This window comes from Zootoca vivipara, chromosome 3 (assembly GCF_963506605.1).
Source record: "Zootoca vivipara chromosome 3, rZooViv1.1, whole genome shotgun sequence".
Taxonomy (NCBI): domain Eukaryota; kingdom Metazoa; phylum Chordata; class Lepidosauria; order Squamata; family Lacertidae; genus Zootoca; species Zootoca vivipara.
The window spans coordinates 27741018-27767319 of record NC_083278.1 but is presented as its reverse complement, the minus strand read 5'-3'; the positions used below and the strand labels follow the sequence as shown (position 1 = coordinate 27767319).

Genomic DNA, 26302 nt, shown 5'->3' with positions numbered 1-26302 from the left:
ATGAGCACAATCCACTTGCATTGCTCAGAGGATCCTGCTTCCTTGTTTTCTTCAACAACTCATGCAACTCATTATTTGCCACCCCTGGGGCAATGAAGTGAGCTTTCGCTGTGTATTGGTATTGGCATTTATGAAAAGAATAGCATTTCATAAAATTAGTATGAGCACAATCCACTTGCATTGCTCAGAGGATCCTGCTTCCTTGTTTTCTTCACCTGTTCCTCACTCTCCCCACTTGTGGGTATATACGGGCAGCATGATGATACCTGCATGTGGGAGAATGGTGTGTGCGAACCTCCTGTGTTCCCATTAATCCTTTCTTCCCTATGCCTTGCAAATTACGTAATGCTCCTTCTACTTGCTCTGGTTAATTGAAAACGGAAGCAAAAGCTTCCACTCTCCTCTTGCAGATATACCGGACAAAAAGAGGTGGTGTTAGCACAGGAGCCTGAAGCTTGCACAAAGTTGTGCCCATAATGACGAAGCATAGCTTATTCTTTGCCTTCTTTTGTTTGTTGTTGTTGTTTGGGATGTGTGTGTCTTTGCTTGTGTTTGGTGGTTGTTTTTTTGGGTATGTGTGTGTTTGTTGCCAGTTTTTAGAGGCGTGTTGAATGTTTGTTTTGCTTATCTTTCATTTTGGGGTGTGAGGGTGGCTGTTGCCTGTAGTTTGGGAGTGGGGGTATTTTGGAGCATTGCAAGTTTTTCTGCTGTGAAGTAGGTATTTTGAAGAGGCCAATACAGTCTGTGTGACATTCACTTCTGAAAAAGGTTGGGGATTCATGGTTTAGTGCTGCATCTGAACTGGACCAATATAGGGAGTAAAGAGCATAAGGAGACTGGAAGCAGGGAAGATCCATGAAGTTTAACTTTGATGAATATGCAAACACTTCGTAGTACTATTAATTAGAATTTATATCACAGTTCCAAAACACTTTGTATCTAGTATTTGAAGATATTATCATTATCAGAAAGCATTAGAAAAATATTTCCAAGGTGGGCTAGTAATTAAAAAAAAAGCCATTGCATATGTGGGGCTGAAGCTGAGAGATGCTGAGTTGATGGCAGAGGTAAGAACTAAACCCATGATTTCTGGTTCACAGCTGAAGCTCTTAGCCACTACACTACAGTAGCATTGAACAGAACTATTACTGAAGTATTAAATCATATAGAAAGAATACTTGCTTTCAAGTTCTATATTTGCTGCATAGTTTATCCTGCGAACTTCTAAGACATGCTTTGCTGGAGCACAGAAAAAGCAATAAAAACTGGACTATGTTATTCAGTCAAAACAGAGGTGTGCCTATATATTGTCTTATGCTGATTTAGGACCAGCTCCAAATCTCTCTTGCAATTTATTGCAGAGACTTCCAGTAGATTCTGTGCCCATGAATCGGACATAACATACATTCCCAGCTTTTGCTTACTTTGTCTGGCTCCAAGATTAACTCCTTCAGTTCCCTTAACAAGCTTTCTTTATACTTGTGGCATGAATTTCATGAGAGAACTTATAAAAAGGTAAAGACAGTGTTGTGCAGTTAGCAGCCTTAAATTCATAGCTGCTTAAGAACAATATTTTAAAAATAGATTAAGTTAGCATTCTTGCCTAAATCTAGCGGCTGTTCTGTTTAATTGTTGGATTTTATCTGGTTATGTAGACAGGGATGGTGCGCTGTGATACAGCTGTTGGAACGCCAGACTACATATCACCTGAAGTATTAAAATCACAGGGTGGTGATGGTTATTATGGAAGAGAATGCGACTGGTGGTCTGTAGGAGTTTTTCTCTATGAAATGCTAGTTGGTAAGTAGTGATTTCCTCTTGTACTCCCTCTAATACCTTGATTTCAAAAGGTTGTGCATCACTACGTGGGTTATTGATTCAATAAGAGCTTGGTGGTCCCTGAGTGAATCTAGTTCTGGTTACACTTCTCATATCAGAGCCTGAGTTCCCACAACATGAGGTGGGCCTCCCAAGGAAGACATGGAGAGTTGCTATGGAGACTGCCTGACTTCAAACTTTCCAGTTTTGTAACTGCTATTGCAATGGAAAGTGATGCTGCTCCCCAAATCAGTTGTGGTAACATGGTCAGCCATTTACCATCCAGGTTGTTATATTTTTTGAGGGATATTGAATGATGGTACTTTGGGAATATTCATAGCTATATCCCACATATATTCTTTTCTTGGGTTAAGAAGCATAATTACAGTGAAGGGCGTGCTCTGGAGCCATTTTCTGTAAAGCAGGCCCACCTCTAACAAAAATCACATGTTTCTGAGAACAAAAATTGAGTTCTATGTGCAATTGAAGAAAGACCCATTGAATACTTGATAGATTTTGTATGTACATAAAGCTGTAGAACCAGGAGATATATTCTGTGCTTATCAATAATATATAAGAGCACTCCTTCGCACAAAACACTAAATTATGGTTTAGCATTATATGTGAAAACATTGCATGAACCTTGAACTTGCTCTTCTTCCTCCCCTCCCCTTCTTTTCTGCAGCTGTGAGAACGAAAATAGAACACATTTTCTGCTTTTACATTAATCAGGGTTCCTTTCTGTGCCCAAACTCAGGGAAGTTATGGTTGGTGAACAAGCCAGTATCATATGCCATAGCTTGAGTCCAGCTTGTTTGAACTAACAAAAGAGTATACAGAGTTGTTCTGATTTCAGACTTTGACAGGGAACTCTGCTTCATTTTAAAGCAGAAGCAGTCTCCTCTTATGTGGGGAGGGTTGGAGCACATGAGCCTATAATTCTAAACCATAGTTTAGAGTTGCTGTAGGTGTTTGTTTTGAACCTTTGCACATAGGATTCACTGTTTTTGTCTCAAGTTATTTTTATTTATCTGTTTTTGCTTTTAGTAATCAACTTGCATTAGCTAATGCTTATGTATTTTTAATTTCAGGAGATACTCCATTTTATGCTGATTCATTGGTTGGAACATATAGTAAAATAATGGATCACAAGAATTCATTACATTTCCCAGAAGATGTTGAAATCTCAAAGCATGCAAAGGACCTTATTTGTGCCTTTTTAACTGACAGGTATGTAAACATAGATTTTTCTCGCCATAAAATCCTTTTCTCAAATCATTGTATATGATATGTTTTCAGAAGAATTTTCTTGGGGTCCAGTACAGTGAGTGCAATCAATCTGATTTCATGCCTTACCCAAAGTCAGACTAAAACGTTTTAAAAAATCACTGAAGTTCAAGCAGCCCTTACCATATTCCACTTCCGTAGCCAAATTTTGAGTGAGGATCATATACATACATATTCATATACATACATATTCCCCCAGCAGGGACGTAAATAGTGTTTTCGTGCTCTCTGCCTTCTGTCACAGTGTCCTGTTGCACCGGAAGCAGTTTAACCACGCTGGCTACAAGACTTGAAAAAGCTGTCTGCAGACAAATGCCGGCTCTCTTGGCCTGAATGCAGAGATGAGTGCCATATAATATATTCAAAGTCGGCTGGGCTTCACTGTCCAGGGGTCTATTACCCTTTACCATATACATAGAGCATTAAACGAATCATAAACAAAGCTGCTCTTCAATAGAGGGCCTTCCTATCTGAAAGACCTGCATGGGATTTATATCGTTTAAAGACAGAGGGGTTGCAAGTGCTTCCCCTGCTTTTTTGGTTCTTACAGGGCTAGAATGTTCCATTCTTTTCAGGACTGTTCTCCTTTCACCCTCAGCATTGGCCACTGATGTATAGCAGATAGAGCTTGTGTCTTTCATGCATCCCTGTTCCTCATGACTTCTCGGTCAGTTATATTGAAGGTTAGGGATGCGGGTGGCACTGTGGGTTAAACCACAGAGCCTAGGGCTTGCCGATCAGAAGGTCGGCGGTTCGAATCCCCGCGACGGGGTGAGCTCCCGTTGCTCGGTCCCAGCTCCTGCCAACCTAGCAGTTCGAAAGCACATCAAAGTGCAAGTAGATAAATAGGTACCGCTACAGCGGGAAGGTAAATGGCGTTTCCGTGTGCTGCTCTGGTTCACCAGAAGCGGCTTTGTCATGCTGGCCACATGACCCAGAAGCTGTACGCTGGCTCCCTCGGCCAGCAATGCGAGATGAGCGCCACAACCCCAGAGTTGTTACGACTGGACCTAATGGTCAGGGGTCCCTTTAGCTTTCCTTTACCTATATTGAAGGTTTCTCTGTCCCTCAGTGTTAGAAACAGAGAGATGAAAGCTAGGAGCTAAATGGCATCTTAAACCTAGGTTATGGGTGCAACAACAGAATGTCTAGGCACACGTTTTTATAACAAGAATACAAAGCTGACAATGAATGAACTGCAGCTTGAATATTAGGTTCATTTTTCACATGGTCTAGTCCAGGGTTACACAACCTAAGGCCCAGGGGCCGGATGCAGCCCAATTGCCTTCTCAATCCGGCCCATGGACGGTCTGGGAATCAGCGTGTTTTTACATGAGTAGAATGTGTGCTTTTATTTCAAATGCATCTCTGGGTTATTTGTGGGGCATAGGAATTCGTTCATTTCTCTCTCCCCCCCCAATATAGTCTGGCCCACCACATGGTCTGAAGGACAGTGGACCGGCCCACGGCTGAAAAAGGTTGCTGACCCCTGGTCTAATCCTTCCCCTGCCCATCACCCTAATATTCTTAAGAGTGTCTCTTCTCCAGTCTTAAGAAAGCAGCTGGAAGTGGGGAGGCAGAAAATGGTCCTCCTTTCCTTCCACTCTGCAGTTTTAATCTGAAATCTTAGGCGCAGTACTGCGACCAGAGCTCAGAAACTGCTGGCACTAATGAAATTCCCTGTCACAAGATGCACCTAGAACAATGGGAGTTTCGATCACTGCTGTCCCTTGAAGGGAAGAAATCTTTGACATTTTGTGAAGTGTGGGAGCATGTTCTGTATCCTTGACCTTAGCAGGTTACCTATTGCCTAGCATACACATCCACACATACAAGCTCTGAGAAATTATCGTGGGGTTATTGAGCATCTTACCTTAGTCTCCCCTACACCCCATGATCATAATTCTCTTGCCCCCCCTTCCTTTTGAAAGGGACAAATCAGTGGAATCCACACACCCCTTCCACATATCTCTCAAGGGTTGGGGAGAGGAATCTGTCTTCCCTTCCTTCATTTGCTTATTTAAAGAATTGGGTGGCATAGTGTTGGGAATAAAGTCCTTAAACTAGGTTTGGTAGCAGCATTCAGGTGAGTATAGTCAGCTACTCTCCACTTTCTAACAAAAAACAAATTTGTGCCATAATCTCTGCTGTGCTCCCATCACATTGCCTGGTTTTTGCAGGGGGTTGGAGAAGGTGATAGCTTGGCTTGCGCTTGTTTTCTGTTGCTCCCAGGGATTAGAACCAAAGACATGGGGTGCAAATCTATAATAAAAGGATTTAGACTAAACATTAAAAGAATTTCTTGATTGTATGAGGTATTCTGTCCCACTGTTTATCTCAGAAGGTGGTGGACTGTACTACATGTGAGGATTTTTAAGCAGAGGCTGGTTGGCTAGGAAAGCTGTAGTCATAAATTTCCTGAATTGGCAGGGAGTTGGACTAGGTGACCTTTGGCTTCTTTTATTACTCTGATTCTACAGTTCCCTAAGCATTATTTGTTGAATCCTAATCAGATCAGCCCACCTTAACTTGGCCACAGCTGCTTTCTGTGTTAAATTAGGGGAGGGCCAGGAGGAGATCACTATGGCTGTTCTTTATGACTTTCTTTCCCCTGTTGGGACAGTTAGTTCCCCTTTCCCCTTCTGGCCAACCAGTTTGCATTATTGGGCGTTCATGCAGAAGTAGACCAAGATGCAAAATGTGAAAACCAAACAAACTCACTTCCTGTTGCCCTGTTCTGGACTATTCTCGATAGTCAAGTCAGTATTAAATTAAATTATTTGCACCTTGTAATTTGCTTAAATTGTAAGAGGTGTATAAAAAAAAACCCGCACAAAATGAAATAGAAATGAAATAAATATCTGTCTATTGGCCTCAGCAGTGTGGTTCAAAAAGGGACTCCATCTGCTGAGTAATCATGCAGGCAGCTCAAGAGGATTTGGGTGGGTGGGGTACATTAGTTTCCCCCCATGTTTTAAATGCAAGGAAAAGCCAAAGGTTGGGGAAAGATATATATGAGAACAGCTTTTGGATTATTTAAGAATACTCTAGTTTCTTTTCTCCTACACCCCAATTTTGTGTGTGCTTTCCTATTCATATTAAACATGGTGCTTAGGGTATTTATTTAAAACAGAGCATCTTATTATATATACAATTGCACTGAAGCACTTAAAGTGACAAGGGGCAAGTATCTATCCTGTGACTTATTAGTTCTCGTACGAAAGTATGTTCTTACATGAGCTTTTAACAGCACAAAATTGTTTTGAAAAGAAATGAGTTTGCTTTGTATATAGTGGCTTCATTATACATTTTAGAAAAAAAATGTGCATATGTGTACGGGTGTTTTTAAATTGGAGGCAAAGGATACAGTTTTTGAAATATTCATTTCAGTAGGGTTTGAATAACTGTTCTGTGTTTGGAAACCAGGTCTTCCGTCATTTACGTCCAAATGTTTGTACAGTGGTTTGGCAAACTTCGTAGGTTTGCATTTTTTTTTAAAAAAAAGCTTTTTCCTGCATTCCTTTTCTACACAGTCCAGTTGGAAATATGTTTTATTCCACACATGGCAGGCTGAGATTTCCAACCATTTTATTCTGCATATGTTGAGAGTACTGAGAAACCTAACAGCTTAGAAAATGGGAGGATTCAAACTGCAGTTCATTATAATGGGGGGAAATGCCAAGAATGTTTAGGTATATTTGGCACTAAATGTATCTTTAGTTTGTAATTATCGATGATAATACAAGAATTGATTTAATTGCTATGTTTAGGGAGGTACGTCTTGGAAGGAGTGGAGTAGAGGAAATTAAATCTCATCCGTTCTTTAAGCATGACCAATGGGATTGGGATAATATTCGAGACAGTAAGTATCATTTTAAAAATATGAAAAATACGTTCTTTCTTACTTTAAAAAGACTTTGGGTTAGTGTGGAATTTAAAATGCAGGAGCTCTAAAATGGTTTCTATGGGCATTTATATTTGTAAGTTACATTTTTCTGTAAGTGTCCAGGTTTTTACAATAGTTACATTTTTTTTCAACTGCACTATTTTATTGAGTGAAAATGGGTAAAATTTTCATTCTCTTTTCCTAACACCCACCACATCATGCTTGTTTAGTCTAACAACTACTCTAAATATGTAGCTTGAATTATGTTTTGGTTCAATAGAAATGTAAAAATAATGACTCTGGTTCTGCTTCCATCTGAGAAAAATGTTTCTGTGGTTGGCAAAATATTCTTGAAAATTCTTATTTGGGGTATTGCTTATTTATAAACAACCAGCTTATTAAAAAAAACACATCAGTGCAGCACAGCAGCACTGCATTGTGATCCACCAAACTCCCTAGCTTGGATCCTAAGTACGGGGAGCAGAATGAAGTTCACAAAAGAGAATCTCTTTCTCTGCCCTTTCAAGCAGTTCCCTGCACTTCCTGAAAAGCCTTCCTGCAGCTTTGCTTTTGCAAGCTACTTCTCATCTTTGGGTAATGCCCCAGCTCATGCTGTTCAGGAGCGTCCCCCAGCCTTCCAGAGAAGCTTTAGCAAAGAGGCAATTCCCTTTCATTTGCAGTTCTCAGAAGCTAAGCTTCTGTGTTTTTGTTTCTCAAGACTTGTAAAACAGGGCTTTTCAAGATCATGGCTCAGTGCAGAAGATAGCTGGCAAATTATACCATGCAAATTGCTTTTGTGGAAGTGGAAAAAAAGAATTTTGATCTAAAATAACTATTTCCCCCCACTTTTTTTTAGCTGCAGCACCAGTTGTACCTGAGCTGAGTAGTGATGTAGACAGCAGCAATTTTGACGATATTGAAGATGATAAAGGGGATGTTGAAACCTTTCCAGTCCCTAAAGCCTTTGTTGGAAACCAGTTGCCTTTCATAGGATTTACTTACTTTAGAGACAACCTGTATGTAATATACTTTTAATGATTTACATAACAATAATGCTTGCTTCTTTTCATAATAGAATTGTTTAATTAGTTTTCAAAGTTAAGCATTGTACTATGCATTTTCTAGTATCCATCTACTGTATACTGTATTCAGCACAGGCTCTTTGCAGGGTGGGTAGGGAGCAAACAGTACATGCAGAATCTGAATAATGTTAGGGTATTGCAATAGGTTTCTGCATACTAATATATTACTGCACATAAATACATTTAACTTGCATAGGTACTTGAAAAATTAGAACATTTGTATGGGTTTGAGAAAAGCACCCCATCTTTTCTGCCTTTGAGTCAATTAAAATGAAAAGGAAGCGAAGTAGTGCTGAATAAAGCTGCCTTCATTCTGAGAGCAGTCTAGTGGGGATTAAGACTTGAGAGAATTGATTAAAATGAGTTGATTGGCATAGTTGTGGAGTTTTTTGAAAACTTGAGTTGTTTTCAACAGGTTGCTAAGTGACTTTTCTGAGCTCTGTAGGGAAGTTGAACCCTGCAAGAACAATGGGGCAAGGAAAAAAGAGGCAAAGAAAAATGAGGCAAGTACTCTTCTTTTTAATAAGGGCTAAACATGTAAAGTGTTTGTTATGCATGATAAATAATACTTGCGATGTAGACTTGCTTTTCAGTAGTTAGCGTTAATTGCACTCATCTGAAACTTCTTGTGAGTAGTCTTGCTTTTGTGAAAAGAGCTGTTGACTAAAATACATGGTTTATGGTTTATGTTTTAAAGCAGGAGTTGTTAAAAAGAAAATTAAAGTAACTATTTAAAATCAAGATAGTGAAGCTTTAGAGACTATTGGAAAATACAGACGGGAGAGGCTTGTTTTTTAAAAAAATTATATTGGATTTTTTTGGTCTGTTTTTACAGGACAGTGAAGAGGTAAGTACGTTATTTTTAATTGTTTTTCTTTCAATAGGTAATATTTCAAAAAAAAGAAGGTTATAGTTCTTTAGGCAGTAGCTATCATTGATTGAATGTGTGATTAATTTTCCAGTTAGTTGGCTACAGATGAGAATAAATTTGTTTCCTACATTCATGGTGAAGGGAGCTCCATTAGATAAGAAATGTTCTGTGAATGGCCAGTCATTTTTATTTGATTTTTTAAAAATGTGAATGCATGAAAATAACTGTGATAGATTATTATTTCCCCTTGCCATGGGTGTCCTGGGTGCCACTTAGCAGCCTTTGTTTGTAGACTTAAGACTGTAGAGAACATGTGCACACTAACAGGGCACTTTGCAAACTTGGGGGTGTCTCCCCCCACTTCCCAGTAAGTTGAGCAGTCCAGAATTTGAACTACGGAGAAAATCCTAAAAGTGTGGACTATGATGATGTAATCTGAATTTGCACAGTTTACCTATGGGCTGCAGCTTTTACATCTGGAATATGAAACTTCACGTGTTGGAAATCGTTATGGCAACTTACAATATTTGTGAAATTTGCAATTGCTGAAGTTGGATTTTGAAATGTGCAGTGTAAGATAGGAGGGCGTGTTAAGATCATGATTATGAGGTTTCTGTAGATTTTGTTTTATTAAATGCATCACAGATAGTTGAATTTACTTTTCCCATAATGAAGAGCAGCTCTCTAGATATTTCCACGAACTATTGAGTATTTTAAAAAACACAATTTAGCTGCAGCTGTGGGTATGTCATAGTAAATAAATAACTGATGTCCAATCAAATGGCTGATGGTGCTTTCAATATTTACTTACGTGAGCTATTTTTTCAAGTTGTGTACATTTAAAGACCAGATTTTTTTTTCAGTTTGCACAATTTCAGGAAAAAGTAAGCAAATTGGAAGATCAAATCCGTAATGAAATACAAGCCAAAGATGAACTTGAGCAGAAATACAGGTAGAATTCCACCCCGCTTCATGCAGTAATAATCTTCAAAAATGTTAGTGGGAAATCAGTTTGAAGAGTATTATGTCTGTAAAGAACCAAAATGTCAAAAAGCAGTCTGTATCTGACACATTTAATTTTCCTTGGTATTTTGGTATTTCTGAGGGCTCAGTTCGCTTGCAGGGTGGAGGATTCCCATAGTGCCCAGCAGATCCCTGTTTGCGGGGGCAGGGTGAGGGCTGTGGTTGCCTTCCATATCAACAGCTAGCCATTCTTCTTGTCTCTACAAACCACCCTAATCCTTTCAATTTAACAAAAAACTAACAAAATGAATCACACCATGCATTTTTGGGTTGGTTCTTTTTGGTCTTTTCCCCACTTTGTTTTATAACACATATTCATTTATATAGTTCTGGCTGAACGGTTGTATAAATGTATACCAAAAGCAGCTGTTATTTTGTAGGCCTCTTGCTACCTGACCTTGCTTGGTTAGTTTTTGTATGACTACCATGTTCCATAGTTTATTAATCTACTGGCATCATTCACATATAATATTATGCCATGATTTGTTTTAACAAATGAAGTGGTTCCACAGTCTATCTCCTTATGCCTTTGTCATTGGCAAAAGACTGGAATGGGATGGTCAAACAAACCATGATTAAAGAAAGATTTGCATGTAGTACCTATGCATAGTTAAAAGAAACAAAGATACATAAGCTAATAAGAAGCAAAAGCTTCAGTATGGTTTGTTATCAATAAGCAAACCATAGTTAAACCACTGGCCCAGGGTTCAGGCCGCAAAACCATGGTTTAATAAATCACGGCTTAACCTTGTAAATGAAGCAGGTCAATGTGAAATTTTGGAGGCACCAGGAGAATATATACTGTAATTTTGACTTTGCTGGTTGCTGTTAAGTTGCATACAACCTCACCGGTGGAATACCTTTCCTATATAGAAGATTTACAGTAGCAAATGGGAAATTATTCTGTTTCATAAAAGTTATTCTGTGCTTTCCACTTAATATTTATTTTAACACTTTCCCAGAGCTATTACTAATCGCATAGAGAAGATAATGAAGGAATTGGATGAGGCGGTAAAGTATTGTCTATTTTATATTTCTCCATTGTGTCTCTAAATGTTTTAACCAATCTTTTTTGTTAGTGATGAGGGTATACCATTAGATAAATTAGTGGAATTGTGCTATAGAGGTAGCAGTTGCTACCCTAACAGAATAAAATTAGTAGAATAAAAAAGGAGATAACATTTCTCGCACCCATATGCTATATTAATAAGCGGTTTAATATGTAATCAGTTTTTGTATTACATTGCAGATAAATAGTTTCCAGAGTAGATTAATAGAGTTGTGCTTTTTGTATTCATCATATTTATATCTTACACTTCCTCTAAGGAACTTAGTGCAGCTTACATGGGGTTTTCATGCCTTACATCAACCCTTTGAGGTTACTTATACTGAAATAAGAGTGCTTTGCCTAAGGCCTTTTACAGAGCTTCATGGCTGAGTGGGAGTTTGAACTCAAGTTTCCAACATATGAACCCAACAGCTTTGCCAATACAACACACAAGTCCATTTTTGTGCTCCTCAGAGTCTGATACTCATGCTGGGGAGGTCTGAAATCACAATTCATTTGGAGTGGATTTGCATTCGACCAGTATAAATATTATCTCCAGTATCAGAGGGAGTATCCATTTATTCCTGGAGGATGTGTATTTCCACTAGCTTGCATAAATCTATGCTTAATGTGTGGAGATTGGGTAATGGGGATAGTGAAGAAGTAATATGACCCGCAGTGGAGCTCTTAATTTCTGGTAATCGGTTATATCTAATTCATGTATAAAGGGGCTTATACCAAACCTTAATTTGTCTCCATGAGACTTGGGAATTTTGTTGCTGGTTTCAATATGATATGAATTGCATTTTAAATTTGGACTCCTTAGGGCCAGGTGATGTTATAGACTTTGCACTAGAGTTTTGAAGCATGGAGTTGTAACAGTAGAGTTGGGCTTTCCCAGTCCCTTCTCTCCATTTTAGCTCACTGTGCCACCCGAAGAACTATCCATGAAATGCTATGAATGTGGGGGCTACTGTGGGTAGTTCTCTTCTGATTGCCTGAGGGGCCTTTGGCTCCACATTGTAGATCCAAAACTGCATGACTGTTTTGCTGTTTGGAAATTTTGTGGTTGTTAGAGATTTTGTGTGCACACATCTGCTGAACATTATGTAGTATATTTACTGTAGCCAAATGAGAAACATTTTTAGTTGCTAAAGCATTAATTAGATTTGATAGACTCCGTGTTGTAACTTCAGAAAAGTGCCTTCAACCTTCATCCAGTTTCTTAAAAGAGAAATATTTCATCTATTCTTACCAGGTAACCTCAAGAAAAAACCTAGAATCTGCCTTAAGACAGTTGGAAAGAGAGAGAGCTCTTCTCCAGCACAAGAATGCAGAATATCAGCGGAAAGCAGAACATGAGGCAGATAAAAAACGTAATCTAGAAAATGATGGTATGTGAACCAGAATCTTGAAGAGCCATTGCTGAACAATGTTGAACAACATTGTCTTATTGGTGCTTGGAATTTGTAAAAGGCTTTTGTGTTTAACTTACTTACTGCTTTTATTACAGTTAACAGTTTAAAGGATCAACTTGAAGATTTAAAAAAGAGGAATCAGAACTCTCAAATATCCAATGAAAAAATCATTCAACTACAAAGACAGGTAAATTACATTTCTATTTGTAAATTAAGCCCAAAATCTGAGGGATTAAGTTAGAATTGTCTTATTTGTTTATTTATTTATTTATTAAATGATGATGAAATGCTTTGCTGCAGTGATACCATCTTGAATGTGGTTAAAAGCTGTCCGTTTTTGGTTGGTAAATTAACTCTGAAATTTCTTAATGGTTCAATAGCTGGATGAAGCCAATGCTTTATTGCGCACGGAGTCTGATACAGCAGCCAGGCTGAGAAAAAACCAGACTGAAAGTACAAAGCAGATTCAGCAGCTGGAAGCTAATAACAGAGATTTGCAGGATAAGAACTGTGTGCTGGAGAATACTAAGCTGAGACTTGAGAAGGACTTCCTCAATCTCCAGTCAGCTCTAGAATCTGAAAGAAGAGATCGAACACATGGCTCGGAGATTATCAGTGATCTACAGGGTATGAGAAGCAGTGTGCTAGAAATATTCAGTGTTGCATAACTGCCCTTGTTTTAATTTGGGTTTCATTGACATGCTCAGTATAAAATTACTATTGTGCCTCCATTTAATTGATCAAGAAGTGGTAACATTTTCTTGTTTAAATTACAGTTCATAAAACCTTGCATTTTAATGCCACACATGGCGAACATTTGTTTTCTTGTTGACCTCTTCCAACATTTTTTTAGGCCGAGTATCTAGTTTGGAAGAAGAAGTAAAGAATGGAAAGACTATATTAACTAAAATGGAGACGGAGAAAAGACAATTACAAGACAGATTCACAGATCTGGAAAAGGTAAATAACTCACAGATATTTGAATGTTGCTCATTGGTTTAATGCAGCAAATATAGTTCTTGTGGCATTCTGATCTTCTTAATTCCTTTTACAGCAGCAGCAGTAGTAGTAATAGTAGTACAGTGGAACCTCGGTTTATGAACACCTCGGTTTATGAATTTTTGGTTTATGAACGCCGCGGACCCATCTGGAACGGATTAATTCACTTTCCATTACTTTTAATGGGAAAGTTCGCTTCAGTTTATGAACGTTTCAGTTTATGAACAGACTTCCGGAACCAATTACACCCATGTTTCAGTTTATGAACGCTTCAGTTTAAGTACTTTGCGGACCCGTCTGGAACGGATTAATCCACTTTCCATTACTTTCAATGGAAAAGTTCGCTTCAGTTTATGAACGGTTACTCCGCGGACCGTCTGGAACGGATTAATCCACTTTCCATTACTTTCAATGGGAAAGTTCGCTTCAGTTTATGAACGCTTCAGTTTATGAACAGACTTCCGGAACCAATTGTGTTCATAAACCGAGGTACCACTGTACAGTGGTGCCTCGCTTAACGAATGCCCTGTTAGACGAATTTTTCGCTATACGAATGGATTTTGCGATCGGAGGTTGCCTCGCAAGACGACGAGTTTTTCTATGGCCGCCGCTTCGTCTTGCGAAGCGTGGCCATAGAAAAACAAACCTCTGACTCCAAAGTCCAGCGTGCAGCGAAAAATTGCCAGGGCTTTTTGCCGCCTGCCTTCCCCTTGGCTTGCCTCGTTATACGAACTTTTCGTAGGACGAATTGAGTCCTGGAACGAATTAATTTCGTCTAGCGAGGCACCACTGTAGTAGTAATTCATTATTTATACCCTGCCCATCTGGCTGGGTTTCCCCAGTGAGAGTGGGGCAGTGTTTTTCTGTGAATGTATCATGCCCCATTTTCACCATATCCTGTTTAGTTTGTGACCTCTATGCTGGCTTTAAGCCTGAAGCAATTGCTAAGGACCATCTCTTGCAGCTTTTGTCTCCATTCCAGCTAAGCAGCATTAATGTTCAGACAGTAGATGAGTGATATAAAGAAGTTTATAGATGGAGAATTCTAGTGGTAATAGTTGATGATAACTATAGGTTAGTGCAGCTGTGATATATTTTATATAAATAATTATTTGATGAAAGCTGAGAAACTGAGGGAATAGGGGATATGGAGTTTGGAATGTATGAAGAGTGTTGAGGTTGTTATGTTGTTCATGTTCCAAGTATGTCAGCTAATCTTGCTAGCCAGTTAGTGAAGCTGAAGAATCAGAAAGTTTTTATCTCAGAAGATCTTCCTCATGCTGCAACACTAGTTTCTATTGGTCTGTGATGGGGGTGGGTGATGTACAGCACTACTAATAAACATCCTGTTTCCAAATGAATGTGTGCCATAGAGTTAGTCCTTTATTGGGCAAAGACCAAGACAAAGTGAATCGAAGCCTATATTTTTCTTGTAATGACTGAACAGGCATTCTAATCAAATTGCATATTTTTAGTTTACGACACTAGTGGGATTATAGTCAAGCAATTACATTTTTTTGTGCTTACTTAACAGGAGAAGAGCAACATGGAGATAGATATGACGTACAAGCTTAAGGTCATGCAGCAGAACTTGGAGCAGGAAGAAACTGAACATAAGGCAACTAAAGCCCGACTAGCAGACAAAAATAATAGTTATAAGTCCATTGAGGAAGCCAAATCTGAAGCCATGAAAGGTAAGCATTTAATGTCACACACTCATGGCTTCATTTATTTATTATATTCGTATCACATCCTTTCTTCAGGGAATTATAAAATTAACCCAATTATAAAATTGAACCACCTTCGACTGCTCACTTTTCAGGGGATTCTCTCGTGGCAGGAGGGGGCTCGTGGAGGGTGGGATAGAAGAAGGTGGATAATATGTTATGTATGTATATGTCTTTTTTATTATGTAAAATCAATAAAAATTATTTCAAAAAAAAGAATGGACCTCCGGAACGAATTAAGTTCGTAACCGGAAGTACCACTGTACATATGTTCAGCAATCCATACGTCTTAGTGTGCAGTTCTGTGATCACTTCCCTGAGAGTAGCCTCCATTGAACCCAGCGGGTTGTATCCCATTAAGTCATTGTGTGAGTGGAACAACTAACGCTTGCACAATTGAACTTCCTCTCTGGATTCCTCCAGCACTCTGGGGTAGATAGGCAGGTGTGGGTGGAGAGGGGGGAGGGAAGTTCTGTGGCACAAGCAGAAGTAATTTTGCTCATGCAGGTGACTTGGTTGGATTCGACCCAATGGGACAGGCATTCACAGGATTTGCTGTTAAGGGTCTTACAAATTGCATAATGGTGCCTCTGAATGTGTCTGACGTTTTATGTTTTGTCAACAACAACAAAAGGATGAGCAAGGATGGCATTTAAAATGTTTTTAACAGAATTGAGGTCAGTTGTACCCAGATAATTTAGGTCATCTTGCCACTTTCAAGACAGGCATTGAATAGCTTGGGAAAGCAAGAAAGAAAATACTTGTTTGCATGTAAATTTTGCTAGAAATAAATCTCATGCTCTTAACAATGCTAATGAATTTATTTGATGTTTTACTGGAATGTACAGAAGTTTCCAGAGCTGTCTAGTCAAAGATAAAGATAGTTAAAACTGGGGGGCAGTCGTGCATCAAAAAGTCTATCTCACTTTCACAAAAGTGAATATGGATAGACAGTAAATGAACCTGTCTTTGAGTAGGAAGCAGAAATTTGACAGTAAATTGAAGCTGAGGAGGTCTGCTTACGTAACTTAAATTTCTTGTTCAAGCTGGCTGGGTAGAACTGAAAAGTGTTTGACAAATAGGCTCTTCAAAGTATTCTTTTTTTGTCTAAGAGGATTCTAGTTACGCTGGTCCTTCACTGTCAGCTGTATTTTCAATGTTATAAGCTGTATATTGACTTTCTTGCATTAAATGGCGGTGATGTGTTTGTTTCTCTTCTGCTTCATAGAAATGGAAAAGATGCTTTCAGAAGAAAGAGTTTTAAAATTAAAAGTGGAAAACTGCTTATTAGAAGTAGAGAAGCGGTGCTCCATGTTGGATTGTGACTTGAAGCAGTCGCAACAGAAAATAAATGAGTTGCTAAAGGAAAAGGATAGATTAAGTGAGAACGTAAGTATTAAAGAGGAAACTTGCAATATCTTTAAACGTTATTCCTGGTTAAGTCTACATAAGGCTTCCTGCCTTCAGTGGTATTTTGTACCAAGTTTCTGTTTAGCTTCTTTACCTTAGTTCTTTATCACAAACAAGTGTGAGATGCGGTATAGTAACCAAATAGCTTGCTTGAACTCAAATAATTAACATGCACCGTTATATGCCTGCACTTTGGCTCTCCTGCCCAATGAAACGTATTGTGCCCTGAGAAGCCATTCCTGAGGATCAGGGAACTCCATGGAAAATCTGGGATAGGTGTTATGCTACATTGGGAGGGGACAAAAAATCTGGAATGCGGGCAGGCATACACCTCAATGTATGTGTAGAAGTGCCTTATCCAGTGCTTTTTTTCTAGGGGGACACAGGGGTACGCATACCCCTAAACATTTTGTGAATCCTTGTATGGAGCTTTTGTTCATTTACTGTATTTATTTTTACCAATTTGAACTATAAAATGGAGATTTTCTTGAGTCAAAATGAGAGTACCCCTAAACCTTTTTTAGGGAAAAAAGCACTGGCCTTATCCAAACCAAGTACTGAATCTACATCTTAATCCCCCGTGTAGGTTGCTTGACATATATATGGGGCATATATTGCAGTCTCATTTACCCCGTGTAAAGATGTGTTGGTGTAAACAGTGACACTAGTCAGAGTGTTCGTTACAAGCCCCATTCACCTGTAGAATTTACTGTTGTGTGAACGTGATTAAAATTGTAGTCTTACAACCCCAATCGTATGCATGTTTATTCAGAAATAAGTACCACTGTGTCCAGTTGAGCTTATTTCTAGCTATGTGTGCATAGGATAGCAACCTTTTAATGATTTTTAATAATACAAGTTAGAGCCGTACAAGATGTTTTGAAAACTTTTAAGTGTGGTTGATTTTCTTAAAACTAATTTCCTTTGGTTGTGGAGAGAGTGTTAGAGGTGATACCTTCCTTCTCCAGATGTTATTACTCTGAAAAGGTTTTGAGCAATATATAATTTCTTTTTCTTCAATATTTCGGTGTTCAATCAGTCTTAAAAAATGATTTCCATGGTGGATGTAGAAATATCTGCTAGTGACATGTTACGAATGTTTACCCGCTCTTCAAAGTAGCTTTGGCAAACAGACTTTGTCCCCATTTTACCTTCAAACACACACTTAAACAAAGTGAGCACAGTAGTATTGTTACTTTTATGAATATTTCTACATAAAACATACTTATGTTTAAAAGGAATCCATTTGTTTTGTAGGTTGAAAACCTGACATTAAAAATAGAACAAGAAACACAAAAGCGTTCTCTGACACAAAATGACTTGAAGATGCAAACACAGAATGTCAATGCACTGAAAATGTCGGAAAAACAACTAAAGCAGGAAAACAATCATCTTTTGGAAATCAAACTCAATTTAGAAAAGCAGAATAATGAACTTCGCAAGTAAGCAGATTCTGCAATTGGAATATTTATTCTTACCACTTTACATAGATAGATAGATTACTTACTTTAATGTTATTTATAAAAGTATTTCTGTACTACTATACGAAATATCAGGGTGGTTTAAATGCCATTTTTTAATAAAAGAATTAAGCTGGTTCATAGGCCTGTTGGCTTAAAAATGCATTCAAGAGATGCCTGAATGGCAGAAGCAACAATGGCTGCCAACTTCTAGTTGAGACCAGTCAGACCTCTGTAGCACAGGAGGCAACTGACAGTTGTCCTCTTGATGATCTTAGTGATCTGTTCCATTGTAGTTGCTGAGGATTCACAACTTTCATGAGCAAGGCTAAACTGGAGAGTTTGGGGCCACATATAACATTATCAAATGTGTAACAAAGACTTGATTCTAAACTGACAAAGGGGTGGTAAAGAATTGAGGATACAATGAGGCAGGTAATCTTGTTGTTCAGGTCACCCTGAAAGATTAAGAAGTACCAGAACATGCATTAGTATTCAGATTTTTCCCATTTCATTTATTCTCCAGTTTGAATGTACATGCAGCAGCTTAGTTGCTGCAGAAACCACTTCAGTATGGAGATCTTACCTTGTCAAAGCAGTTGTCAGCAGTGGCCACACTGCTGTGGGTGTATATGAATGGGGCATAATCTCCCTGATAAATTGTTTATGAAATAGAGCAAGGTCCTTGCAGGAGAGTATTTATAATAATAAAAGCCAACTCCCACTCCAGTGGTACTTCTAAACCTGCTGCACCATTCAGTCTCTCGTATCTCTCCCCTTTAATTTAATCACCTGGTTACTGTGGGGTAAAGGTGTAGTACAAAGCCAGTCCAGATACAGATTTTTAATAAAGGTATTTAAGTTTATTACAGGTAGGTAGCCGTGTTGGTCTGAGTCGAAGCAAAATAAAAAAATTCCTTCAGTAGCACCTTAAAGACCAACTAAGTTTATATTTTGGTATGAGCTTTCATGTGCATGCACACTTCTTCAGATTCTGAAGAAGTGTGCATGCACACGAAAGCTCATACCAAAATATAAACTTAGTTGGTCTTTAAGGTGCTACTGAAGGAATTTTTTAAAGTTTATTACAATATCATTAAAGGCACAGGATTATCTGATTACTTTAAAATAGTACTGTATCTTTAAATGAGTACATGTTCTATTAACTTATTGTTACTTTAAATACTAACAGCTTATATTCTGCTGATCTGCCAACAAGAGGAAGGCCACAAGCAAATAAGGCACTGAATCCTTCCTTCTCTTGTGACAATGGCAGGGCCTTCCAAGAGGCAGAAATGCATCTCACTTGTGTTTGAGAGTTGTATTCCCAATGTACAGCTTGGAACTTGCTTGCCTTCAGTGTACAAGAATTCAGATAAGCTAATTCTGTACATAGTCTTCCATTAAAATCTTCTTGTTAACAGTTTTAGGAAATTATGTTGGGGGAGTAAATATATGGACACCTTGCCTTAAACATTTTGTCTATTCCAAAGGGAAATTTATTTATTTTTAATTATAAATTTTCTAATGTTCTGGAAAAGATGAAAGGCTTCAGAAAGAAATGAAGGTAGGCCTGATTACCATAGTGACAGGTGAGCTTCTGTGAACTCCTCACCTTTTCATAGTGAGCTCATTCTTAAGAGAAGGATATTTGCTACAGAGTTTGTGCTCTAGTCCCTCCTGCTTCTCCTTGCCACCTTCTCCCTGTTTCTAGCCATTTTTATTAGCTAGTGAGATAATGGTAGAAAAGCACTGCTAGGCAGATTTAGGATGGCCTCCATACTGAGCTGGAGTGTGCACTAGTGCCAGGGAATTTTGATGCCCTTTGGAGCAATTTTGGATACACTGTGTCCAAGGTACAAACAAGCTTTCTATTGGCTTATATTATATTTATTATATATTAACATCTTACATCTAGCATTGTAATCAATACATTCTAACTCACAGTTATCAGTTAAGGCCCATGTGAAAACTAAATTAACTTTCACTAGACAAGACAGAAAGCTTATCACATCAGATATCTTGTAGTGCACATTACACAATGATCATTAAAGCTGAATTCAAATAAACAGGATTTCTTAACAGTCCTCTTCTGCCCTGCTGTCATTATGGACTACAGTGGTACCTCGGTTTATGAACACAATTGGTTCCGGAAGTCTGTTCATAAACTGAAGCGTTCATAAACTGAAGCGAACTTTCCCATTGAAAGTAATGGAAAGTGAATTAATCCGTTCCAGATGGGTCTGTGGCGTTCATAAACCGAAAATTCATAAACCGAGGTGTTCATAAACCGAGGTTCCACTGTATAAGGAAAGGTGAACAATCTGCAGTAGGAAATCCAATTTAATCATGTGGGCAAGCACCGTTAATCAGAAGAACCATATTATTTTAAAAATAAGTACATCTTATTCTAACAGGGAACGTCAAGATGCTGATGCACAGATGAAAGAGCTTCAGGATCAACTTGAAGCAGAACAGTATTTTTCCGTACGTACTACATTGCCATTTTTATTATTCCATTCATTAAGTGTAGCATAGGCATTTTTCTAGCGGTATCCAGGGGTTTGTAGCCATCTCACTGAGGTATAAGTATCACATTTTTCCAATGGAAATTGGTAGGTTTGCAATCATGATGGTAGTTTTCTTATAACTTAACATGGTTTTGCATTTTAAATATGCTTCACAGTAGCATATTAACACTATGCAATTTCTGTGGAATCAAAGTAAATTGCCTTATCTTTGTACCCTGAGTGAACTGCAGAGATAGCACATTGTGAGTTGCTACCTTGGAGTGACAAGACAATTATGTGAGAGATATATGACCTACAATATTCGTTGGTTACATTTAGAGTTCTAGTTGGAGTAGGGTATTTTCATAGCCCCCATTCCCGATAATGCCAGCAACTGAGTAGTGTCTGTTCATTGTGAACACTTGCTCCTGTTCTTACAAGATTCCATATCTTGAATACTGTAGATGTTAAGGCAAAATGAACCTTCTAATGGGACTTCTTCCATTCAGGTGACTGAATCCATCCCACAGTATTTACATCAGTTTCCCTTTTAAAAATTTCAGACACTATATAAAACTCAAGTTCGAGAACTAAAAGAAGAGTGTGAAGAAAAGGCAAAACTTGGTAAAGAAATGCAACAAAAAATGCAAGAGTTGCAGGATGAGAGGTGAGAATTTGGCTGTTTGATTCTTGGCCATGCGTGATAGAATACCACTACAGTAGTACCTCGGTTTAAGTACACAATTGGTTCCGGAAGTCTGTACTTAACCTGGAAGCGTACTTAACCTGAAGTGAACTTTCCCATTGAAAGTAATGGAAAGTGGATTAATCCGTTCAGATGGGTCCGCGGAGTACTCAACCTGAAGCGTACTTAACCTGAAGCAAACTTTCCCATTAAAATAGTGGAAAGTGGATTAATCTGTTCCAGACGAGTCCACGACGTACTTAAACTGAAAGTACTCAAACCGAAGCATACTTAAACCGAGGTATGACTATATTTGAAATTCAGAAATGATAGGAATAATTTCTTCAACCACAATAATAATTTATCATTTCTTTGTAGGGATTCTTTGGCAGCACAACTTGAGATCACTTTAACTAAAGCCGATTCAGAACAGTTGGCTCGCTCCATTGCTGAAGAACAGTACTCTGATTTGGAAAAGGAAAAGATAATGAAGGAATTAGAAATAAAAGAAATGATGGCAAGGCATAAGCAGGAACTTGCTGAAAAAGATGCCACAATAGGATCAGTAAGTAGTTTCTATCCATAAGTAGTTTGATGTTTCCGCAAGAGTTCTTGATTTTGGACACAAACTCATTCAGCATGATGATTTAGTCCCTGCAAACCGAAGCCATAGTGGGTTGATGCAGAAAACATCGGTAAGCAACTTTCTTGGGCAATATGTGTTCCACAATGAAGATAACAAATGTTTATTGCTCAGAGAAAATGTTTCTCAGAATATGATTTTCCACCTTGGTGGAAAAGTGCAGTTACCACAATTCATTTCAGCCTCCCGAGAAGTAAATCTATTCAGACAGGTACCCACTAATTACACAGAGTATAATTTTGTCATGTTGCAATCATGGATACTTCAGTACTGAATATTTTGAAGGTGTATAATTTGACTAGCCAGTAGCTGGGATCCTTGATTTCTGTCTCCTAAGGAGTATTCGTTGCTGCTATAAAAGATAGTAAAATGAGCTACAATAAGCAATCCTGAATCTTGTTACATAAGATACAGTTTGCTTGTAAAGCAAAACATGACTTAGCGCAAACGTGCAGCTGATTTGTTCTTCCTCTGGCCCTGTTGCTGTGCTTGGCAATCATCTGAACAGTTGGTGCCTGCAAAACATTTGCTCCCTTTTGGCTGAGCCAGATTTTTACCTGTACCACAATTGAAGCAGCCTTGCAGGCCGTATGGTGAGGTGTAAGGTTCCCCATCCCTGGTTTAGCAGGCCATCCAAAACCAGGCATGTGGTTCTTCCTGCTGTAAGCCCATGGAACAAACATTGATTACAGCTTGTGTGGTTAATCTAGAGTGTGAAAAGGATAAGTTCAGGTTTGGACAAAACACCGATTCCATCTCAGCAGCAAGACGAGAGGGAGAGCAAAGTGGCCACATTTTCCCTTTCAGAAGCCCATCAGAAGAATGTTTTGGCTTACATTACAAAAAAATTGAACCAAACAACTCACATTGGTTTTCAGTTGTTCTGTAGCCCAATACATAATTGTAGCTACATTGTAGAGGATTAAAGATTTAAAGATTCTTCTGGTCTAATACACTTCCTCTTCTGGCTCATGAATGGTGACCAGTACTGTATTCAACTTTTACTGCAAATTGTGTTCATCTGTGAACCCAACCTATTATTTTTCTGTACAGTCAGTCTTGCTTTTGAACCTTGCCTTGATTGTTTTTAACCTTTAGCCTTTTTTCCTATAGTGTAAAGATCCCTTTAATATATTTTTCCACTATTTTGTTCTTAAACCTATTTATCTCTACACAACTTCATGTGGTCTTCTAGTAGCTACAAACTCATAATCCCAGCAGTATCAACTCATACTTGAATAGGTAGCTGGTTTATTTTTCAAGCCAAAGAGTAACAAATTCCTACTTCATTTTAGCTGGAAGAAGCTAATAGGACACTAACCAGTGATGTGGCTAATCTTGCAAATGAGAAAGAAGAATTTAATAACAAGCTCAAAGAAGTCCTAGAACGTGAGTGTTTTTTTTAAAATAAAATAAAAGTACCTTCTTTTATATCAGAGTCTATTATTTTTTCACTTTACAAATACTAGTGAGTCTGTTTTCATTTGCAGGAATGTCTCAAATGAACACAGAGGAAAATGATATAGTGGTGCTTAAAAGTCAATATGAGAAACAGCTAGCTTATGAACGAACAATGAAAACACAGGTAAAGTATGAAAAATGTGGGATTTTCTCCCTTCTCTCATTAGATATGAGAGAAAATAGTACAGGTAATGCAAATAAAATAAGCCCTGTAAATGTTTATAGCACTAGTCTTTAATATAATATCATTTCTCTGATCCCTTCATCGTTTATTTGAATAGTTTATTTGGCTTTGTGGACCAGAACTTAGGACAAGCATTTTTAAAATATTTGAACCTTTTGGTAATGACAGCTGCCAAGCTCAGTGTAGAATGTATTATATTTTGATCAAGTAGAAAACTCAAACAAAATGCTGTAATTGTGGAATGCAGAAACATCTGATTCTGTAATCCTAAAGTAACTGTTTATTCTTCTTGTGCATCTCCCTCCACCAGGCTGTAAATAAGTTAGCTGAAGTGATGAACCGTAAGAATCCTATCCAGCGAGGAGCAGACACTGATGTTAGAAGAAAAGAAAAGGAGAACAGGAAACTGCACATGGAGCTGAAGTCTGAACGTGAAAATTTATCCCAGATGATGATCAAATATCAGAAGGAGATCAATGAGATGCAAGCGGTAAGTACCTGTACACAGATGTATCTGGCAACAATAAATTGCTTAATGGATTAATAAATTGCTGAAAGAGAATTTGATCTGAAAGAATGTTTCAAAAGTTGGCAGACCTTGTTGAGTTTGTAAATATTTCCAGTAGTTGAATCTACCTTTGTATTCCTAAAACCTTTGCAGCAGTCCTATTGCCCTTAGTCTCTTATTCCTCTTCTCATTGCATGAGCTTTTGTAGCCCAAATGTGCTATTTCATAAGGTTATGTATTCTCCCCCTGCCATCTTCCAGGGACTTGAATTAAAAGAATGCTCTTCCAATAAGCATGCCAAGAAAATCCTGTAAGCCAGATTTTATAAGGTGGCAAATATTTAATAATAAGATACGGTTTGATTTGTGCTCCTTGAATCTCCTTTTATAGCAAATAGCGGAAGAGAGCCAGATACGAATAGAACTACAGATGGCTCTCGACAGCAAAGACAGTGACATTGAACAGCTTCGCTCACAGCTGCAGACAATACGCATTGACAGTACCAGTATGCCAGGTGGCTCAGGGGAAGCAGATGGTGATGGTAAGATTCAGTCTTCATTAGAACACTTTTCTTTTGTCCCAAAAATCCTGTGTTTAAACTGATTCCTTTCCATAGCTTCCGAAAGTCGCTAGCAATGTAATTTCCTCACCTACCTTCTTGCCACTAACGTTTTGACCTTTTAGCATCTTCTGAAATGTAAAGAATATAGTTATTATTAGCCCCCCTTAAAGCTATTCCATTCCATTATAACTGAAGAAGTAAACATTTTTAAAGCTCTTTTGTCATTAACTTTTTGTGCACTTTATCCCTATCATGCTGGGTTCTCAGTTCGTATTACTCAATCCCATACTATGGAGTCAATGTCTTTTACCTACGAACGCTCTTCTACCTCTGTCAGTATTGCCACTAAGCCTTCCAGTTCTCGTGTGTTTATCAACTCTGATTCTGACTCAGAGGAAGAATCGGCGTCTTCTGTAGAAGTCCCTTCAGAACCTGACAGTCCAGGTGACATTCCTACAAACCATTTAGTGATGGAATGCTGCTGCTGCTCCTCTGAACTTTCATTACTAACATTGCAAGCAGTTGAAATCAAATATAGTTGTGTTGCATGAAGAATGACGTGGCCCTTTTAATTTTAAAGTAGCCCCTGATTGTATTCCTAATTAGGCATATTCTAGAGGCATATGCATGCAGTATGCATCTTTCCCTTTAGCAACAGCCCCTACCACCTTTCTCCAAGTTGCTGGTAAGAAAATTAGGGCTTGCAAACTTAAGTTGATTCATTGACAGGAATTTTTAATTAAAAGTGGAAGTTGAGCGGCATTCTTTTCATTTGTGGATTTTGTTTCTCAAATTGCACTTTTGAAAATTGTGGCTTCTGTTTATCAAATTGCACATATATTCCTCCAGTAAGCTAAAAAGAAAAAGATGGTTACATTGAGAAATTGACTGTTATCAATTATATTTAATTGTTATCTATTAAAAGACAAATGATGAATCAATCCTCAATTAATCACTCTAGTGAAAGTGCGCTGGATTATTTTTTTTAATTTAGGAAGAAAAATGATATGGAAGAACTTAAAAGGGTATGTGCTTCCAGATCATCTACGATGCCAAATCTAGATATCTTAAGTTACACATTCAAAATGGCTCATCAGCCAGTGAAATAACTAGGTGACTTAGGCCCATTTCAGAAATCAGTGCCCCAATCTTTGGCTTGCTGTTGCTCTAAATTCGCTTACTGACTGTGCAGGTATGTGAGCATATATTCACAGTCTCACTGCCAACTCTCTACACAAAATACACTAAGCTGAGTACTTGCTTTGGCACTGCTTCTCTCACCCAATTTAGGTAGCCTGCTTTCTTCTATATGTTAGGCAAGGGCTTCCTAGCTCCCATGTAATGGTACAATAAATCAGAAAGGTAATCAACTAGAGGTGATGGATTCTCTGACATTATGAGATCAAAGTAATAGATACCTTTGGGTAGGTTTCATCCTCTTGTCACAACTGCCTTACACATTGAACATCTGAAAACTCTGATCTGAAACACTAGACATTTAGAGACACGGTTTGCATTTTTTTTTTGTGTGTGTAAAACTTTCTTTAGGCAGACCTCTACGGGAAGAGCAGAACTGAAAATGAGGGGGAATCTTATATATTTTTCAAAGGACTTTCCACCAAAAGTTAAACAAAGCATGTCTCAGTGTAAAGACTACAATACAAAACATAGTTTTTTATCTTTGTTTTCCCTATGCATCAATATACTTCAAACTTTTGTT

At 38.2% G+C, this 26302-nt stretch overlaps 1 protein-coding gene across 4 annotated transcripts in view; it reads left to right on the top strand.

Moving 5' to 3' along the window:
* Window positions 1-26302, top strand: part of ROCK2 (Rho associated coiled-coil containing protein kinase 2) — a 74492-nt gene that overhangs the window by 38251 nt on the left and 9939 nt on the right. For 2 of the 4 annotated variants that reach the window (XM_035109843.2, XM_035109845.2), the window contains exons 6-28: window positions 1656-1800; window positions 2910-3048; window positions 6876-6967; window positions 7848-8007; window positions 8489-8576; window positions 8909-8920; window positions 9808-9896; window positions 10930-10978; window positions 12274-12409; window positions 12529-12620; window positions 12814-13060; window positions 13287-13393; window positions 14967-15126; window positions 16388-16548; window positions 17827-18011; window positions 20447-20516; window positions 21103-21206; window positions 21603-21789; window positions 23163-23256; window positions 23358-23452; window positions 23823-24002; window positions 24411-24561; window positions 24850-25026. In XM_035109843.2, coding sequence (XP_034965734.2) covers window positions 1656-1800; window positions 2910-3048; window positions 6876-6967; window positions 7848-8007; window positions 8489-8576; window positions 8909-8920; window positions 9808-9896; window positions 10930-10978; window positions 12274-12409; window positions 12529-12620; window positions 12814-13060; window positions 13287-13393; window positions 14967-15126; window positions 16388-16548; window positions 17827-18011; window positions 20447-20516; window positions 21103-21206; window positions 21603-21789; window positions 23163-23256; window positions 23358-23452; window positions 23823-24002; window positions 24411-24561; window positions 24850-25026 — 2920 coding nt within the window. The remainder of the gene's footprint in view (window positions 1-1655; window positions 1801-2909; window positions 3049-6875; window positions 6968-7847; window positions 8008-8488; window positions 8577-8908; window positions 8921-9807; window positions 9897-10929; window positions 10979-12273; window positions 12410-12528; window positions 12621-12813; window positions 13061-13286; window positions 13394-14966; window positions 15127-16387; window positions 16549-17826; window positions 18012-20446; window positions 20517-21102; window positions 21207-21602; window positions 21790-23162; window positions 23257-23357; window positions 23453-23822; window positions 24003-24410; window positions 24562-24849; window positions 25027-26302) is intronic. The other 2 variants (XM_035109844.2, XM_035109846.2) reach the window with 2 other exon arrangements.